We start from the raw sequence: 20,965 nt of genomic DNA on the forward strand, positions 1-20,965 counted from the left end.
ACGAGGTGAAAACAGCGGCGAAATGCAGCGGCGACGTGTGTGGCTGGAAGCTCACGCGCGCGGGCGCGTAAGTGTACATCGATTTATGATGCTGCTGCTGCTGCTGCTACCGTGCCCCTGCTGCCGCGCACATGACCTACCCTCAGCATGGGCAATATCTGAAAAAAGCTGTCGCACCACCATCGTGATAGTCGTTCGACGGTGGGACTTATGCGTTTTGGGCAAAACTTATGCGTTGAATGGCTGGACACGCGAACGGCCGACATGGCCGAGAGGGTGGCCAATAATCAAGCACTGCTCTTTATTACTACTAATAATACTACTCCTAGCACGTATTGTAAGTTTTGGTGCTGTGGCTGCTGCTGGCTTCTTCGCCGTGCTTCGTTTAGGGTGCTTCGGAATCAGTATCGAGTCGCATGGACTTCCATCTGTCGCTGCTGCCGCTCATAGTGGGGCTGTTCTTCGGGCAATGCGAGCTTCTGGTGCAGCTCTGCCGGGGCTGCGGCGGAGGGATAACGGCGGAGACGACGAACGAATTAACCGGTAAACGCACGGATAGGCGGACGGACAAATGGATGGACAAACGAACTGGTAGTAGCAGCAGTGGTGGCCAGAATGAGTATTAGGAGTAAGACTGCAACAATTGCCATGCCAGACGTAGCGGTGGTGATACTAAGAAGGAGCCAGTGTATGATGATGTATAAAAAGCCCTCGCCCGGAGTATTCTGGCATCAGTTGGGTCGTCGACGTCAACTAGTGAACATGCGCGTCTTTGTCGTCATTGCCTCTCTTGTGGCTCTTGCACATGCCACGGATCTCGGATACGGAGGTTACAACGGAGGATACGGCGCTGGATACGACAGTGAATATGGTCACGGACATGTGTCGCACGTCACTAAGGTGATCAATAAGGAGGTGCCTGCCCCGTATGCTGTCCCCGTTGCTAAGCCTTACCCTGTCCCCCAGGTTGTGCCTGTTCCCAAGGTCGTCGAGGTGCCTCAGCCGGTGCCTGCCCCCTATGCCGTTCCCGTGGTGAAAAAGATCCCCCAGGTTGTGCCTGTAGCCCGCCCCTATGCGGTACCCAAACCGTATGCTGTTCCCAAAGAGGTGCCAGTCCCCGTGGCTGTCCCTGTCTATAAAGATGTGCCCGTTCCCGTCTACAAGGAAGTGCCTGTGCCCGTTCTTAAGCACGTGCCCGTTCACGTCAAGGTGCCAGTCCATGTTCCAGTCCCAGTCCACAAGGAGGTACCTGTACCTCAACCCGTTGAGGTCCCGGTCAAAGTCCCCGTCTACCGCGAGGTCCATGTCAAAAAACCTTATGTAGTTCCCCAGCCCTACGCCGTTAAGGCTGCCCCTATCTACGCCCACGGTCACGGATGGTAATCCGCCAAGTTAGCCAAAATAGCCAGAGTAAGATGACAACACAAGAAGCACAGCCAGTCCCAATCTACGCGGCATGGATGAATCACCGCAACGATTACAACAACAACAACGAAAAGAATGATCAATGATGTTGATTAGCACTTTTTTTGTGCCATCGGATGGACCCAAGAGCTTCACACCAAATCTGTCTGACCACTGGTCTTCAACAAATAGTGGTTGTAAATAAGCCCTTGCCAGTAAGGCGGGATCATGCAACGATTTTGTAACAATTACGACTGCGTAAATAAAAACGAACAATGTATATTTGGTAGCCTATAAAAACTGTTTATTCATTGTTATGTGAACTTTGTATATATATATACTAAAGTCCAGGAAATAGCTTTATGCAGGAAGCGATGACGTCAAGACCAATCTGTTACGTTGCGCAATATGAAGCTACGTATAGAAACGAAAGTACAATTCTTTTTCATACTCTAATAACATCCTAAGCAGTACAGAATTATTTGAACGACTCTTTTATCTACTATTATTTTACTATCTGCTATTATTATTTAGTCTACTCTATATTGGTTATGGAATGTGTCAGTTCTTCCAAGCTCGCATCGATACATATTGCAAGGTACGAATATGGCATTGACCTATATTGGATAGTCCCAATATTCAACATATTTTTAATATATGAATATTGTTCGATATCAACATCCCACAAGAAAGAGAGGTCACGTTCCTATAACTTGACGTCGTCGCTCTCCGCTGCCCACACAGCGACAGAGCGGCTTACGTAAGCCCAAATCGGCAAACCAGCCTTCGTTCTGTTAGTGCCTGGCTGGCAGCGTTTTCATCGCCGAGTTCCAGTATTCACTGAAGCTGGGTGACCTATGCAAGCAAGCGAATGCGCAAGACATTTGTAAGAAGCACAGACACATCGGTGGATTTCCTTCGCTTCCTGAAGTCCAGCGTCTGCTTCGGAATGTTTCAGAGAGCCATAGAAAAACGAGGGAGCTCTGAGCGTAGCTCTCGGACAGGAGTTACTGAACCAACTCGATGAAAGTTCCTGATCGGCTGTTTTAAGCTCGAAGCTCTGACATATTCAAAACGTCCCGCACAAAAGCCGGTCTCTCTCTGATACAGCCTTTCAATAAAACTAAATTTCGTGATAGGTATAACATTACCTGTCGTAAAGCAGGTGATAGTTTTCTTTGCAAATTCAAACTCCCGCAACCTAATCAAAACGATAGCAGCCAATGCATATTTGGCATATCTCGAAATCGGAGTGCCTAGTTCAATGCATGAGAAACGCTTTACTAATAGTTTACTTTATCACAAACACAGCCATTCACAGCTTAATCTAACCCTAGCAGTAGATCATCCAATTGCCGTCAGGGTTATTAGAGCTCTGCCGACAGTCTTGAGTCAAACCTGTACCAAATTACCTTGTCAAAGCTTGTACAAGCTTTCTCGTAAAGCTTTCTGTTACGTTCAAGAACGTAAAGCAGTCAAACGTCTGTACATGCATAGCGAATAGCTTGATGGGACATACTAATTAACGTTACAAACCTTATGGACGTTTAATTAAAGTAATTTATCGCATGCACACAAGCCTCATCATTGTAAATGACAGACCGCATACGGCGTAAATGCGGCAGCCCGAATGAGTCATTATAGAGTGTAGTAATAGAAGCCACAAGCTTGACCATCTATTGTTGCTAGCTTCGGTTCGTCCAAGACCCTAAACATCGTTCTAACTCTCGACCAGTATCTTGCAACAAGACTGCTTGCTTTAAGAGCGAGCAGTAGTACTAGTAGTAGTACTCTAGTATAAATATACGAGAAATTAGTTGAGCAGTATTTGTTGAGACAAGGTTCGATAACATTGCTACCGTTTCCACGATAAGTAAATCTACAACATCTTAAAAATGATTCTAAATTTAAACAGCGCTTGCTTTTGCCTGTAAAGTGTAAAGGTATCTTATATAACAATTTTACCGAAGCGCTTCCAATAGTTTCACAGTCCTGCTGATCGCTTCTGCCGTGACGTCCTGTACTGTTAACTATTCCCTATCGCATCTTGATTCATCGTCTCTATGTGTTTGACATGTTTTCCACGCGTCATTTGTCTTCCACATAGAACAGCCATCGTTATCAAACGAATACAATAATCGGTATCCGTTGATAATTGTTACACAAGCACCTGAACCAGATAAACGACAGATAGATAGATAGAAAAATGGAAAACATTACAAGCACGCGGGGTCATTGTCCTGGTCTTAGCCCTACGCCGTCTACATTTAGTTTTAACACAAGCCCAGACAATAATTGAGGCCTCGTGCGCACTTCTCTTGTCAGCCAAGCTAACGGAGCCAAAAGCGATTAATTTACCCAGTGCCAATGCTCCCCATGCCCGTAACTTCACAGCGGCCAACGACAACCCCTGAACAACAGCAAGCCGTCGAGCGTGAACATGAACGCTGCCGGAGGACAAGTGTACTGCATCAAATCGTATCGTATTAAAGGCTGGGGGAAAGTCTGAACTGGTCCTTGTGCTACTAGGCTCTTGACGCTACTTATCGACAGAGGCTTCAACACGCACTGGAAACAGGTGCCAAACGAAATGAGGTTCTACCGCTAGTTTCTTGCTTCCCCCCAATCTCCACCTCATTTCCACCCTCTAGCCGGTCCTTCGATGAGTCTGATGCGCCTCGCTAGCCAAAAATAGCTTCCTGGAAAGAACTACGAAGTCCGAACTAAACAGCCTTTGGCAATCAGCCAGCCAGCGGCAAATCAACAGCAGATAAAAAAAAAAATACTATTAAGAGTTCACTTTGTGGCGATTATGAAAACCAGCCTAGTCTATACGCAACTTCTCGATTGGGGCGATAGCGAAAAGGACCAAGATACGTTAAGAAGAGCCAAAAAAGCCCCACAACTACAGTCAACAGTTTGGCTTGTACTTCATCCTAACCTAAATCATTAATCCCATATATATATATACATAGAGAGAACTGAAATTAACGCCATAAACGAAACGTTAACAGAGGACGTTCCTTAAATCTCATACTCACTCACTCTGAAGTCATTTTTTTTTTTAGAAATCGCTGTAAGAAGAGTAAAAGGGCTTCACAGTTTTTCGTAAGAAATTGCCAACAAACCCAAAAGCGATTAGCTTCATTCCCATTACTACAAAAAATTGAATTAAGCAGAACATGCCCGATGACAAACTTACTCACCTTACATTTGACAAAAACATATTCTATGAAGCACCCAATGGCAGCCGACAACTAAAAATGTATATACATTAATGATGGTTACTGCCCATATTCGAACCTCCTCTGAGTTTCAAATATGGGACATGTAATATTTCTCGTAGAAAATAGACACGTTAAACCCGGGCCTAGCTACCTATTCGAACCTTATGTGTACTTACGAGTATTTATCCGTACTACATTAATTTCTCGTATTGAAAAGAAATAACATTTATAAGTATTCATATAAGGCAGAGTGTTACGGTGAAATCATATTAAAGAAGCCCGTCCTAGTAGGCTTTCCGACGTAGTAGGCGTACTTGTCCATCTAGTATAGTTTCTTTCTAAAACTTCGGCGCGTGATTTACAATCGATTATACTAAGATGTTAGAGATGCGAGGAGACTGGACTGCGTATAGCATTATGAAAATGTTCCTAATGGCTGAAAGGACATTGCTTAACGGTGGACGAATAATTATCATGGCGGACCCAGAAGAAACCGATAGACTATAGACGTTCACCGATTTTAAGGACAACAATAATCACTGGGGTAGTGATTTCTATGGGTCCAGAGCGTTTGATTTGCTCAAAGATACGGCAGATTTAGCAATAGAATTTATTAAGCAAACAATCAGATTTTACAAAAAAAAAAAAAATAATATGAAAATCTTGTTTAGAAGAGCTTTTGTTGGAACGAACAATCACTTGATATAGCGGTCACTTATTCTTGCATAGAAGTTTAAATGACGTTCTACATGTACGCTGTCATCACTTGACGTTGAGCAAAACCAGGATCGGTCCCGATGAACTTGCAATCGGCTTACAAAAGGAGTCACAATCGACCAGCTGCCGTCGCACACAGCGATATCAGTAAATCAGAGATGTCATATTTCACTAAAGCTTATTTTGCCGTCGGCACGAGTTATACACACCAGACCGAGACCAATGACTGGAAAAAGTTTTTCCACCATAGAAAAAAAACTCTGATTGAACCTTGCGTATTGAACGCTTAGGTTCTATTAATCGCTGAAAGGTTACCTTGCAGAGTGGAATAGCTCGACTATTCAACATTCTAAAGAGGTATCTAAGAATTCGCCATGCCTCTCGGCTGACAAGTCACCACCTTCAAAGTGACTACCCTTCCGAAGCTCTTCATGTTGTCAGTTATATAGACACGAATTAACTCGAGCAGCCTCGTTACCCTGTTCACTTGCTGATGATTTTTCGTCTTACACTCACCTGTAAATCAGAAACATATAATCAACTCACTTCGTCATTGCTCTTGTCTAGGCCGTATACATGAATCCCCACCATGGTGTCAAAAAAACGAAAAGGTAGGCACTTTCGTCGACAGTCCTAGCAAGGCCGACGACCATCATACTTGCGGTTTCTACTGTCCTATTATAAGATCTACACCGACCAGCTTCTTAGGAAAAAGGGACATGAAGCTGGTGGATACGGAAAAAAAGGAGAAAAAAACTTCAGGCTAGAATCTGTCACTGTAAAGGCGGCATCTTTTAGGCATAAAAGTTTCCTTATCGGAAGCCATGCTGACTATCGCCTGGCAACTGGTCCTATAATAGAAATTTATAGGAAATAGAATACTTTATTAATACGTTTTACTTTAGAATACTTTATCTAAGTTTATATAAATGGTTCACCTAATATTCGGTAAAAAAGCCTTTCACGGCGCACATTATATACAGAGGTATTATATGTGATTAGGCATGTCTATAGCGCATCCGGAACTGTGATATATATTAATAATGACAGTCTTAGTTCCCTTGACAATTTTATAAGTTTATTTAGCTGCACCATCCCGAAGTCGAAGTTCCTGGGATTAAAAAGGGCGATATTAAATAAATACAACAACAAGCCACATATAATATCCTATATTATTAGATGTCTAATTAGTGATGATTATAGATGTGTAGACTGAAGTCAATCAAGACTGTCTCGAAACATTATTGAGCTCGGATAGAATCACGAATCTCAATATGCATCTAGCATCAATATAAGACAATGTCAACCTATAACAAGGAGGTCCGCAAGCTTCTGTAATTTGAATGGACTAGATTAACGAAGTTTATATGACATCCAAAAAACCTGCTGCAAAACTGTACTTTGTGCTCTGTTCGCGCCGAAATAATAATTTAATACCTGGAGAGAAGCACTTAGCTTGGTACTATGATTAACGTTTGGCAAATAGTCGCTAATTGTTGTACAGTGGTTCGTACCAACGCAGGTGCGTACGTTAGACAAAATGTCGCAATACCAGATCATGTACTATATATATTGACATACGGAGCCTCTGCATATACGTTGTTTTTCCTCGAATGTGTATAACCGATATCGTTTGCGCTGATTTTGACTATCGCCCCGTAGCCCTACGTAGCAAAGCCCCTACCCTAAACGCAATATAGCTTTGAATTCTCCAGATTCTCTAACGAAATGAAAAGTCTTGCTTTTACCATCGTCTCACATAAACGAACACAGTGAAACGCAGTGAGCAGTTTCACTTTCACCCTTAAGCTATATGACAGCAGTAGCAGTAGTTTTGCAACTAAGATTTCCTCAATAGAACGGCATATGCCAACCAACAGGTCGCCTAAATTGGACGGAGGGGCGATGGCGCTTCACTAGGACCCAACTTCGCCGTTAACTTCGGGTTTTAGGTCTGTGACGGCATTCGTAGGCCAGCTAAGGCCAACATTCGGCGGCTCGCGAACCTGCAACAGCGGGGAACTGCGATCGAGTAAACAAGCGGGATGCAATTGCCTCAACAACTGCTGAAGCAGAAGCGCTTTTGGTATTTCCACGAGAGTGCGGTCGGGTGACAAGCAGGCTCCAGCCTCGAAATTCCTGCGGCTAAAATCTCCTTTTGCTATTGCTGTTGTGGTCCATCCTGCAAATCCTGCGGTGGCTAACCGGGGGGCTTCCTGCTTCGTTGGTACTCTCTCTTCGCATCAGATAAGCGGTTCGCGGGCAAATACGCTCTAGACAGGCAGGCGGTGTCAAATTCCGCCAGCTGGCTGTGTTTCTTTTACTCAGGCACGTCCAGTTAGGGCTTTAAACAAGAAAACTAAAATCAAATAGTACATCATACCGCGAAAAGAGCCATACCAGCGTGGCGATAAATAGACAATTAATAGATATCTATGTCGCCCAAAGGTGCGGATGAGGATAAAGGCTTAAAATGCAAAGGAATCACAGTATAAAAAAAAGAACGATAAAGATATCTACGTCATATTCCGTGAATAGAACGTATATGCGTTATATGGATTAGGCGTTTTGGTAACGATTCAGTTGCTTGGACAGATATAAAAAAAGGTAAACGAGGACGGATGTTTGATGAACGATTTTTTCTATTTTATATTCATTTGTTTTTATAAAAACAATATATTTATCCAACAACAAAAACGATAGTAGCAGTACCATAAACTAGCTAGAAAAGAACGCTAAAAGGAACCGGGACAGAGAATCGGCTATTGCTAGAGACCTGAACGATAAACAGGAGCCCGACGGTAGCACAAGGCTCAGTCTTTAATACAAGAAAAATTAAACCACTTACTTTAGTAGAAACGTTGAAAATGCACCACGCTTTTTTTCTTTTTTTTTTTTTTATTGCCTTCTATTTTCTCTTATCGAGACGGCTCCAGAGTTTCTTCTAGATCGTTAGGTGATTCTCGCAATTTCCCAGTTGAACCATTAAAGCCCCCGACCCTTAGTCTTAGTCTTTTTCTCGCTCTCCTGTTTTCTCACCAACTGTGCTAACTGCCGATGAGCGAAGGTCCATACTCAGGACCTGTATAGCCGCGGTAGCAACAGTCCTGGTAGAAATACTGAACTGCAGACTTATACGAAAATGGTGTGTAGCCATGCAAACGGTGCATTGCTGTTACCGAAAGCGTATGCGATGGGCAAAAGCGACATAGGAGATAAAAACTCAAAAAAGGAAAATAAGCAAAATTTCTATCCTGAATGTCGTTGTCGCTCCACCCCTTTTCCTCCTAGCTCATACCCTGCTAAATTTAAGAAAGCGAAGTGAACCGTGGTCTCCGACGCTTTACTCAGATGACCGCATAGGGCTTAGCGGTTGCTGTTGACTGCAGTCGCTAAACAGTCGCAGTTGAAAAGAAGAAAAATGCTTGAAAAAAAAAAGAATGAAAATAAGGCGGAAGGAAAGGCGGAGTTAAGGTTTGCCGGATGGCTGGCACTACTCGACAGGAAAATATATTCCGAACATAATCGCCTCCGGGCTCGTAGTGGCGCCAAAAATAGCCGCATGAGGGAACGAAAGCTTGGTGCTTTTTGTGTGCTCTCGTGCGGATGGCGCTTCGGCACCGCAATGCTGTGCAACGCTCGAGGTGTTTAATGTAATCATTACATAACAGCTCACTTTTCGATTCCACTCCGCTCCCCGAGCCTGAGAGGCACATGCGTAAACATTGCCGGGTCCCATCACTCTCTACCGCCGCTGCTTGCTTAAGCCGTCCGTGCTACAGACGAGTCGCAGCTGACGCTTGACCAGGAAAGCTGCAATTGGCTCCAAATAAATGAATGCATTTCATAACCAAATCCTGTAGACATCATGCCTGGTCAGAAGACAAAAAGTGGAATTTCTCTAGCCTCGAAAACGGTGATGTCTGGCGAAAGGGTCAGAGCGGTCGAAAATAAAAAGTTTTTGTTCAGATCAAAATATTTGGCTCATTGCCGTTGTTGTAATTGGGTGGCAGAACGGTGGCAATCCCAGGGGTTGTAGCATAAAATGTTTTTGCTTCTGTCGGCGGTCACAGACAGATAAGTACATCTTCTAATTGCCGACTTGTTTTTAGAAGTGAAGCTACGGTGCCCCTGCATAACAATAAGCTGTTGAATATCACAGTGACAGCTAAACAGTGGTCTCACGTCTCAAGTGGCCCTGCTTATGTATTCGCTCTGATCAGAAGACCACTGAACAGGAAACGTAGTGGTAATTGATGCGAGTGCAAGCACTGAAGGAGGCAGAAAGGCAGAAACTCAAAGCACTAACAGATCAGATCAGGCAAGTCGCTAACTCTGCCAAGGACCATTTGCATCTGCAAAGCTAAAGCCATTACTCGTTTTCTTAACTAAGAGGCATACTCTTTCCTAGGAACCCTTCTCGTCAGCCTTTCTATCATTGAACTCAAAAGGAATCCCCTCGAAAGCCTGGTTCCCTTTCATTCAGTATGGGCAAACGTCTTATAGCGGACATTTGTAGAAGTTGGCCCATATTCTGTTGTATCGTTCCTAGTGGCTCTTACTTTCGAGTAAACATACGAACTTTGAAAAAAAACCTTTATTAATCACTTGTTTATCTCAACGGTAGTGTCACTAATTCTATTATTCTACTAAGTAAGGGCTCCGTCTTATGTAGCCATAGTTACACCTTAATTGTTCAATTTTAAATTTCATACACTTGATACCTAGATAGTGTATTTATTAGAAGATTTCTAGAATTTGTCTTTACTATTCCAATTAAATCTAATTCTAAATATTCCAATTAACAAGTTTTAAGTTACGAAAATTATGTTAGATCATAACATATCTCATTTCAGCAAAGTCCGATAAGTCAGTTTCATTAGTCATCTGAGTGGTTTTAGATTGACTCTTTTGTGTGCAGTTTCTAACCATTACATAAGTACATGTATACCGCTGCCACTCGACTATGGTCAAGTAATGTGTAGATAATGCACGCCGCTGGTCAATAAAATCTAATAAAGCAACAACGCTCTTTCAGGCGTGATCGTACCCGCGCAACGTCGACTCCATATAAACGTGTCATGCCCGTACCCCCCCAAAAACCATTAAGCAAGCATTCCTTTTTCTCCCTAGCTCGCTTCGCGCATAGGACAGATGCTCATTTTCATCGAACAAGCAGCACCGGTGTGCAGCGTAATGGAGTAGCTTAGCAACTCCATTACACTGCACTGGAAGACGCCACAACGCTGACACGAAGAAGCATTTCGTTCATCGCGAGGATGGTACCGATAGATCAGGGCCATAACTTCCTCCTTGTCCGAGACATCCAGGTATCTAGCTTGGGGGGGGGGGGGAGTTGCAACGAAGTCAACCGGCACAGACCACAGGATCGAATAGAACCTCTGATCTTTGCCATTCGATTGTTGGATTCTGATTATTCGGAGTAGATGGCCTAAGTTGTAGGGAAGCTCGCGCAATAGTCCTGTTCTGATCATCCAAGTCTTGCACGACTCTGATATGGTAAATCGATAGCCTAGGGTGGTGGACTTTACCGGGAGTGACAGGAGATCGCTTGAAAGCCAAAAGATTATTGAATTTGCTTCGCATCAGCTGGGGACAATCAATTCGTTGCGGAAGTGAGGCCGGAAGTGAAAATAGTAAACCAGTTTATGCTGTGGGCATTCTTATTGCGAGCGTTAGTCATATCATATCCAAGAATGGTCAGGCACACAGTTTCAAAGCAATCTAGTGCCTGTTCGGCAAATTGAATTTGGCCTGCCTAAAATAAACGTCGTGTCCTGAAATGCTAGACTACATTTGAAACCATAAGAAGTTTATTTTACCAGGTTTCGTTAATTAACTGATGGCACACGTTATTATTTAGTTTCATATTAGTTTAGCCATATTTATGAGGTAATAATAATTGTACGAAGTCGTCCACAGCTTCGCCAGTGCGGCTTCAGCTTAATTAGCTCGTTGCGAATTCAGCAGGATTCGTCTTGGTTCGCATTACAAAACTATGCTTAAAAATCTGCACTCTCTACTTTATCTAAAGAGAGATGCATGTATTGACATTTAGGGTCCCCTTGTTTCTGTTGTTCGGTCTGCCGCATTTGCCTTTGGCGCATTGTTAGCCGGCCAACTAAAAAAAGCCTTCTGCCAAATAGTTTTTTTCTCATATCCAGTCGTTAAAGCCGGCGTTAATCAAGTATATAGATGATAGGTTTATATATGCGTCGATGAATACGCTGGAACAAAGCATGGTAGAGTTATCTATAGATTGTCTGTGATAGGTCGATTGTACTAGATTGACAACTGGGCAGTATTTCGAACCCGTGGATGTGAGTCTGTGTCTATGTGTATGGGTAGAAAAGGGTATGGGCATCACTTTCGAATTATCGTCAGCTGCTGAAAATTAAATGACGCTAACGAATAATGCTCTATTACGCTCGATTTTCTGGCCGACTGTGGGACGAAATTCTGTATGATAAGGATGCACAGAAGTTGAACGGTAGCATTTGAAGTTTTAGCTGACTATTGGATTGTAGTAGCCCCAAACGGAAAAGGGGTCGCTTTTAGTGGAAGTTGCAGTGGTCCCTGACATTTGCCGCCGATAGTCAGTCATTCATTTCGCGCCAGCACTTGAGGGGTTCTAGGCATGATGTATAGAAGCACAATAAAGAAGCGCGCCAAGCAGTCATCATTGTTTCGAACGGAAGTGTCGACTGTGACGGCGTTGATAATGTTCATTTTTCAATCTAAACGTTAAAATACGGAATCTCCTGTTTGTATATGGCCCTGTATATATCAAGTCTGACTGCTTGAATCATATAATACGAGTACTTACTGCCATCACATACACTCGCATAAAAAGTAAATTCCATTATTTTTATGGGATTCTGCACTCAGATAAAGCGACACACAATATAATTTTTTTTCCAGCAACACACAGCTTTTCTTCAACACTTAACACGGTAAATATATATATATATATATCGTAAAACTATGGTATCATTTACTAAAACTCACCCGATCATCGGCGTGAGTGCACAGTGTGGCTGAAATGAACACGCATGCGCAGACATATGCAAACACACAAAAGCAAAGGGGCACTTTACCTCATAGAATGCCGATTCCTTGTAGTCATCCTGAAAAAGAAGCTTGCCATTTCTTCTAGGAGCATACACAATGATGAGGCAGCTAGGAGGCAATCGAACCCCTCCGAATAATTTTATCTATGTTATCTTGCTCCCTTTTGTGCTCTGCCACTTGCCCCACTTTAGGTCGCTCTGTGTTTGGCAAACTTAGATGAGTTTGAAATTTTTAGATGCTGTCACAGGGGAGCGGGTTAACTGAGGTCTGCAGAACATTACGAACGAAGTAAAATCATGTCGGCGATAATACTGCAGAGACGCAGATTAGAAATTTAAAGGGACCCAGGGGGGCCATGCGGAATTGGAAAGTCGAGAGTATTGCATCTACTGACAGCTGTCGCCAGCCATGTACCACTAACTCTAGACAGACGATGAACAAATATGGCTTTTTTATATATACGCCGAATGCGATGCCTCTGTCTCACATGCTATAATTTAGAGGCTTGTAAAACGACGTATGCTTGTGAAAAGTTATGTGGAAGCAGTCAATACAAATGGCGAACGGCTTGCTCTATTGCAGCACATTAATGGAAGAACTTCGTTTTCGCTGTGTGAGGGCTTCTTATGGTCTGAATGCAAACATAGAAATTTATTTATTTTAGACTTGATAGTTTAATTATAGGTTTTGTTATTGATTAGAAATGATTTGAGCTCCCAAGGGCAACAGAAAGCTTAAAACTATAGTTCTTTATTTTTTACTGGTTTTTATTAATCCAACGAGAAAAATAGAGAGCGTACATCCCATCTTTAGTAGGCAGAATGATGCTAATCTGTCTTCACGTAACGTTATTACGATTGTTTGATATTAGTTATGGTCGAAGAAGCTAATTCGCATAATGTTTCAAGTTTTACATGCAAGCTTCACGTTTTCACTCGTTTGTCCAGTTGGTTTTTGTAGTTAATTTATTCATTGGACCTCGTATCTGTCCGGATCGCACCATTTCGTTCGTCGTTAGGGTGTTCTGTCCTAAATGACTTGTTTCACTTTAGGCTCAAGGGGGATCTCAATATCGACGATAGAGCATCGTCCAATTCGCTGCGCTATCGTTTGTCGGTATTCAGTCGTGCAGCTTTTTCTGTCAATTCGCATACTGTTATTGCTGTAGGTATGATTGCTTTTGCTTACTGCTACTAGTACTATCATCGTTACTGCAACGTTATTGCGTCCGATGCTGTCTTGAGCTGTGGCAACAAAGAACGCCAGATATAAATTACGTGGTCCAACCCCCTACCATTGTCGCCGTCATTGTTACCATAGGACCTGAATTTTTAGACACCTATTTGTGTAATAACTCTGTCGTTGCAAACCAACTTAAGGAACTCCATGTACAGCATCGCTACACACGTCGTGTTGCATGCCTTCTCGCTTCTCGGCCTATAGTTGCCTTTCTTTTTCTCAACCAGCTTCTCAGTCTTCTCCTGTCTTTATTCGTTGCCGTCTGCACCCCTAACGACAGATAGACTTTTCTGGCAAGACTTTACGCTGTATTTGCTGCAATTTATTTACCGTCGTGGCTATGCTGCCGCTTCTACTGTCAAATGGCGTTCATCGTTGTCGCAGCCATATTCGTGCGGTCGTCTTCTCCCTCCTCCAATCATTTTCCTAGTCGTTTGTTACCCCTATTCCCCTTATACTTGATAGCTTCCTTTCGTGCTTAACCTCTGAGGTGCTGTTGCTTCCATTACTGCTATTGTTGTTCTCGTTGGACTGCGAGAGTGCGGGCGTAGATGGGCAGTCAGATCGCTGGCTCAGTTCTGTCATTTGTGGCTGGTGCTGCCTCTGCTCCTGTCTATGCTGTTAGCTGTTTTGCAAGTCTCAGACGATTGCACTAGCGGAATTCACTGCCTAATGGAATAAATGAGAGCACTGCAAGACCAGACAAGGACCCCAAAGGACAGCAGAGACTAGGGAATGTTTGCCAATGTTTAATATTGCTCAAGATTTCTTCCGCTTTATGCTATAATCGCCAACACCGTCGGAGAATCGAATATACAAAAAAAACACTAGGAAAAGGCAAAAAGGGCCTAAATTGGTTCTACCCGTTATCCCGAGTTGAGAAGAACTGAGATGGAGTTGGATTAAAAATCCGAGCTGAGGGTAAACTCAAAAAACCTCCGAAAAACGACGATCGAAATTCTGTGTCAACAACCCGACAGCAGCCTCGTTGTATTTCTACTGCGATTGCTGTCGTAATATAAATACGATAAAGGCTGGTGAAGAGGACGCGTACCATTTTAAATAGAATAAATAAAGGACAACGAGGTCGATAGTGAAACAGGTTGAATACGAATTGATCTAGGAGCAAAAACGTAGCTCAAGCAATCGTTTTGGTGGTCTAGCGAAGTTCGTTCTACAAGCATCAACTTAAAAGTTGATGCTTTTAAGCGAGTCATAGTATCACTTCAGCTGCTGTTCGCTAACCTCTTAAACTTCTGTCCATATATCTACATGTATAATCCTTAAACCAAATTCGATGCTATATGTATTTACACATTGTAGGGCTTCACCAGTTCACAGCAACGTTAAGTAAGCTATTCACTGTCGTCTGACCCAAACGCAAACATCTCGCTCTCTCTCTCCCTCTCTCTCTCTCTCTCTCTCTCTCCCTCTTGCATTAGGCAAATATACCCGCACGTCTTCATGTCTGAGTTCTTCTTGTAAGTTTATGCTGATCACGTAAAGTTTTTGACCCTTCGAAAAAATGATGCATCAAATCGGAAACACATTTTTCTAATGCAACGACAAATCATAGGGACGATTCGACGGTGCTTTTGGTATGGCGTTTCGACAGCTATGCAAAGAGAGACCTGGGCAGATATAGGTCGCTTTTCAAGGAGTTTTAAATCTATGACAGGGCTCTGGTGACGATCTGCTGTTTCGGACCTGCCTCTCGCTATCCAGCGTTCGACTTGTTAAAATTATGCCCCTCAAACGGTTTTGCTTCGTCGGGCCGTCGTCTTAACATGAAGTAACACTTGCCTTCTTTTGTGAAGTCGGTTATGAATGATTACACAAGCAACCCCTCCCTATAGTTTGCTCTCTGCCGGTGGGCATGTTCCAAGTAGCAGGTTACGCTAAAAAAGGCAAATTTAAGCAGTATAAGTGTAAAGGGTGCAGCTTTTCCTTCATCGTTCTTTTGCGTAGGCTTAGCGAAAAACCATTTATTGGCACAGTGAAAGAAATAAGGACTCATGAATGTGTTTTGCTGTTGGAAACAGCGTGAGATTGAAAGCATGTTAGCAGACGACTAAGATCGAAAGGAAACTGTCAAAAAAGTAACTATGTCAGGACCCTTCCTCGGTCCAGTTTCAGTGTCCTGGTTAGATTGGAAAGCGTTTCTCAAATGTTTCCTTGTTTCTCTGTAAAGCTTCGATCCTGCTACGACAATTAATTTTCTTGACATGGTGGCTGAAATGAAAAAATTAAGGCTGTGCCTTTTGCCTTTCGACTAGCACCTTTGCACCTATGCAAGCCAACCTCGTGGATCGGAAGGAATCCGTTCCATACGACCCCGGTCCCCACCCCATCAGTAAGAGTACCGTAAAAGGTCTCACTTTCTACAATAGAAATCTGGTTCCTCTTATCACTATGTATTTGATTTAGTCAAAATATCAACTATTTATTCCCAGTCCGAGAGCTTTAGTTACCCATAAATACTAACTCAGCAATCTAAAAATGCCGAAAAGATTATGAGTAGAAGGACAAAGGATGCAGACATTAAACCTCTCAGTAATTTTCTCGAATACCATCAAAATACCGTGAGCACATTTTAAGGTTTTTCATTTTAAACAGAATGGATAGCGAGCTCCTTTTGGGCGGTCAAACGATGTGATGGGTTTGATTTCAAAATCATCCGTGAGTAAAGGTCCTTACGTAGTTCATCTTTGAGCTTCCATTTTTTTTTTCAGGCAAAAGCGCCTATGTGATAGCTTTATCAATTTCCTCCAAAGAAAAATAAATTCGTCTTTTACAAAAATTAACTAATACCCGCCTGGTTGAACAGGTGATAATCGAAGTCTTAAGTAGAGCTTTAATAAATAAAAACGCCGTACGCTGATTTAGGACCATTAAATTAGACAGCTCAGCAGTTTAAGCTTACCTGCCCAATAATAAAAACATAGTGGTCTGGCAATGAATCTTTGTTCAAGACTTTTAACAAAAGCAGTAGAGAGAAAAGGCCTTCCGTTGTCGTCGTTGTTCAGGGCAGAAAAAATAAGCCCAGGCAAGCCAAAAAGGCGGCATCATTGTTTATGCCGCTTTCTGTGTGAGTGCATAAAGCTACAAGCACGAGACTTGAGAGGCATCTCAGACCATAGACATATAATACATATCAACATACAAGTAATAACTCAGTCAAGTGATCAATTGGGTCAGCTGGTTGATGCAACAGGGCGAGGAAGCATTTAGGCAACACCTTCGCAGGCACTAGTGTTCCATACTCGACAGTCCACAAGGCGAAAGACCGTCCTGTTTTGACAGCATTTGCGAATTTTAACAGTTTGCAAGAGGCCCGATGCACTACATTAGGTGTATCTATGAGCAGCCAGCCGTATGGAAATTTTGAAGACAGTTTTAAAGTCTATCGAGGTCAAGGGAGCTGAGATCTAAACTGATATGTTAAAGCATTACAGGCTTTCTTTTAAAGAACAAAGCAACAATTCATGTAACTGTGAAAAGATTTTAAAAATACGATTCTCAAATAATAATATCAATAGAGCCAGTAGCCAGCTGACTTTTAAGTAGCTCCGTAGGGCCATCCTTCCTACGAACGGCTATTGGCGGCCTCTTCGTCTGAGCAATCCTGAGCTTGTTACGGCGAAAAGTCTGCAGCGTTTGGCTAAAGCCGTTACTCCTAAGGTGTGTGCAGTAAAGCAGATCCCCGAAAACCAATACAATATTGCTCTCGTCCCACATCCACCGTAAAAAGACACCAGTTGTGTACAACTAGCGGGTTTAATGCTCGCAGAGGCGGATGCAGCGACGGTCGGTGAGGCCAAAAGGAAAAAAAAAACCGAAAAGAACAAACGAAGCTTGGCAAGGTTTTCCCTGGTAGGTTTTTACTCGGGAGCTCGGTTCGACAGCCCAGGAAGACGATGACAGAAGTGACCTGTCAAATAGGTGGTCGTTTTGTTGAGACAGATGACACAACATGACTAATAGTCGCAAGCTTGCTGAGTTCTGTTAGTAGGGTAGGCCTCAGGTCCGCCAAAAGTTCGTCCACGGTCCATTGTCGACGAAATTATAAGATGAGACAGCAAGAGGTCAGAGTTGCTTCATTGGAGAAAGATCAATGGTTAATATTGATATTTTTGCAGGACACACATGGTAATGAAGATCGAGCCAAATTCAAACGTCGAACTATATTGTAGGGGACAACTCTTAGAGTGACGAATAAGGCGTTAGAAATGACGCTGGATTTGTAGTAGTGTAATCGTCTAAAGGAGATGTCCGAGTGAAAATAGGTGATTTCTTCTACTTAATCACGTAATCTACATATGAGTAAATATGCTACTTGACTGAGTATGCGCGCAATTTGGGCAGGTTAAAGTTACTCTTTGTTATCCATAGTCAAAAAGGATGCCCATATGAGACATTTCTCATATGGGCCCGTACGCGTATGACCGTTAGATGCATGACATTACAAATTTCATTGTAAAGCATGTATATATATATATATGCGCACATATACATTGGCATATGTGGTATTTGTTAGAGAACCGTAAGCTTGGTAAAATAATGTTCATGCTTCGATCTCCTCTGATACTATTTTGCGATACGGGTTTTCTCATTCATCAAAAATGCGGATCCGATATGAGCAGGGGATGATTACTGGAAGTTTTTCATCACTGCGAAGGGGAGTGGCTAAACGATGTTCTTGCAGTTTTGACACATCCCGTAGAAGAAAGTAAAGTATCGTCTGGTGGTCATTTACAGCAGAATTTAACACATACGTTTATATTTACGTTACATCTAACTTTTAAAGAGTTAAACGGTTCAAGACGCTAGAAAAGCACTTGTATAGATTCAGACGTTATCCAATAACGACTTTTCTATAAACTTTTGGATGTAACTGTCAATGTATGTAAGTTGTCCGAATCAAGAAATAACTACCTCTTTTTACAGCAACCTAGCCACGTCCGTTTTTGGTTTGCTAATACAGAGACCGTATCATATACGTGCGGTGTATACTGTTGCTAGACAATATCGACTCGATTTTGGTTTACAATTGAGCTGTTCGGTACGTAAATGCAGAAGGAAGTGGGTACGGTTCATGATAGACTCCAATATCGCACAGCTGGTGCCACACCGTACTTTTCTTTTTTTTTTTTTTGAATATCTTTTGTACTACTACACACTGTCGATATCACGATTACAATCAGCAGCGTGGTGAGGCCTGAAGAGCGGTCTCGGTCTCGGTCTCGACATTTAGGAAGGCATATATAAAGTCGGGTCTGCCTGCCTGTCTGCCGGCCAGACAGCGGACGTAGAGTAGGCCTGGCGCCTCTTAGCTTTAAGCTGGCTGCTAGGCGAATCCTGCCCTTTATGGGCTCCGGGTTCTCGCCGAAGGTCTTTCCAACGGAGTTAGAAAGCTTCCATTTAACATATACGCTCCCATCTGCACTGATACACGCTAGTTTCTCATCGTTCTAGCTGCTGCCGATAAAAAAGAACAAGGATAGCAACAATGCGTATTATCGTTTGGTCGACGCAGAAGCGATGAATATGAGTGGGGTATGACTGTGTAACAATACAGTCCCTCAATTATTATTATTAGATATATATATATATATATAACACACGCTTCGCAATCGACTGCACGAGCACAAATACGTGTGGCGTGCCTATCAACATTCCTTATAGCATAAACAACAATTTGGGAAAAATCCATTAGGTATTTAGTTGGTCCTGGCAAACCTATTTGCCAACTTAATCTACAGTGAGTATCAAGTCATCTATCCGGGCTTCACTATGCAGCCTATAAAAATCATCTATCTTAAGAGGCATTAAATTAGTGTGAAGTTTTATGAAGAACTCAGCAGCTTTATGACAAAACAATAAAGTGGAGAGTGTGGCATGTCGAGCTTGGACATTGAATAGTTATGATATGTTATAAATGTGCCTTGCTGTACATCAGCCTGCAAATTCGTTCCTTTCCACCTGCGCCATATTACTGCAGTCCTGATGCGATGCCGTTTAGGACCATTGAGGATCCACCTTAATTATTATAAAATCCATTATATATTACGCCATTACGTTACAAGGAAGTTCAGGACAAACATTTTTCGCGTTGGTATATAGTAATTTGCTGTTCAGATAGCCTATATAGCTTATCATTGTCATTCAGTTGTGGGAAACATTGTCCTAACACAAAGCGTTCGCTCTGATCTACTCACTGAGATCGAGAATTATGTTAAAGCTTTGGGCCGTCATCTAATAAAATTCCGTTACAGATCTTTTAGCGAACGTAAATCGGCGAATGCAAAAATCAGATCTCACACGATGTTTACCATTGTCTAACATAGATGTTGCTTATAGGAAGCCATTTTAGTTTTCACTTCATGATTTGCCACTGTACTTCTCCGTCTGCTCTAACTCAGATTTAAACTTTGCCGTCTTTGAACAGTAGGATCATTGCCATCGTTCTTCTCACTTTGATGGTCGGTACCTGAAGGATTGTTTCGGAGGCAGCAGGCAAGGATAGGGCATCTACTGACAATTTTCTAGAAATTAAGGCCGGGCTACCTTTCCTCAACAGTTGCTACCGAATCTGTCCTTGTTCTCACCACGAGAGCAGCAGTAGCGACTTTGCTGTAGCTACACGCAAAACGGCATCTTCTATAGCGAAGCTATTCCTGCTGCTAGAAAAGGACACGAAGCACTCCTGCAGGCAATTTGATGGTGGTAGTGTGGCACAGGCTCCCACGACGCATGTTCAGTCGTTTTTATTCCTGTCGTGCTTTTTATTAGTATTGTTATCATTAGCGTCAAATCGCTTTTCTGTTTGTCAGCGTCTATTTTAGTATTCGTAGAGTATGGAGAGGTGTGCAGCCAGGTTTGGCCCTTCTTTTTGCCCGCCTAACTACTCGGCCATATTCTGAAGCGCCTGCACCAAGGCGAAAAACACGTGATGTTTGTCTGAACGCGTCAGAAATTCGTTGTTGCTGTATCGGGGGCTTGGCGCAATGGGCGTATACAAATAATCAACAACTCCCACTGTTTCGTTCGAACGGATAAAGTGAGGCATACATCCCCACGCTCGAAAACGCTGTCTGCCAATGGTACATACAGGTGGAGAGCGCAATCATGCATCAGCAGCATCGAAGATACTGGTTTGCCCTCAACAGGATGAACTCCTTCACTTTGGCCGCCCTCTTCTCCCACAATCCTTTACCTCTATTTGCCCGTCTCTTGTGGAGTTAAAGCGGTCTGTAGGGGACACAAAAAGTTTTCCTTTTCACCCG

The 20,965-nt window shown here is 42.8% G+C and overlaps 1 protein-coding gene across 1 annotated transcript; it reads left to right on the top strand.

The window, feature by feature from the left end:
• Positions 1–718: 718 nt before the first annotated feature.
• LOC111258571 (uncharacterized) lies at positions 719–1,704 on the top strand. The gene has a single exon (XM_022829954.2). It carries the CDS (start codon positions 763–765, stop codon positions 1,381–1,383), a length of 621 nt encoding a protein of 206 aa, XP_022685689.2. The 5' UTR covers positions 719–762; the 3' UTR covers positions 1,384–1,704.
• Positions 1,705–20,965: the final 19,261 nt, after the last annotated feature.

This window comes from Varroa jacobsoni, unplaced genomic scaffold, assembly GCF_002532875.2.
Source record: "Varroa jacobsoni isolate VJ856 unplaced genomic scaffold, vjacob_1.0 scaffold_247, whole genome shotgun sequence".
In the NCBI taxonomy this organism is placed as follows: domain Eukaryota; kingdom Metazoa; phylum Arthropoda; class Arachnida; order Mesostigmata; family Varroidae; genus Varroa; species Varroa jacobsoni.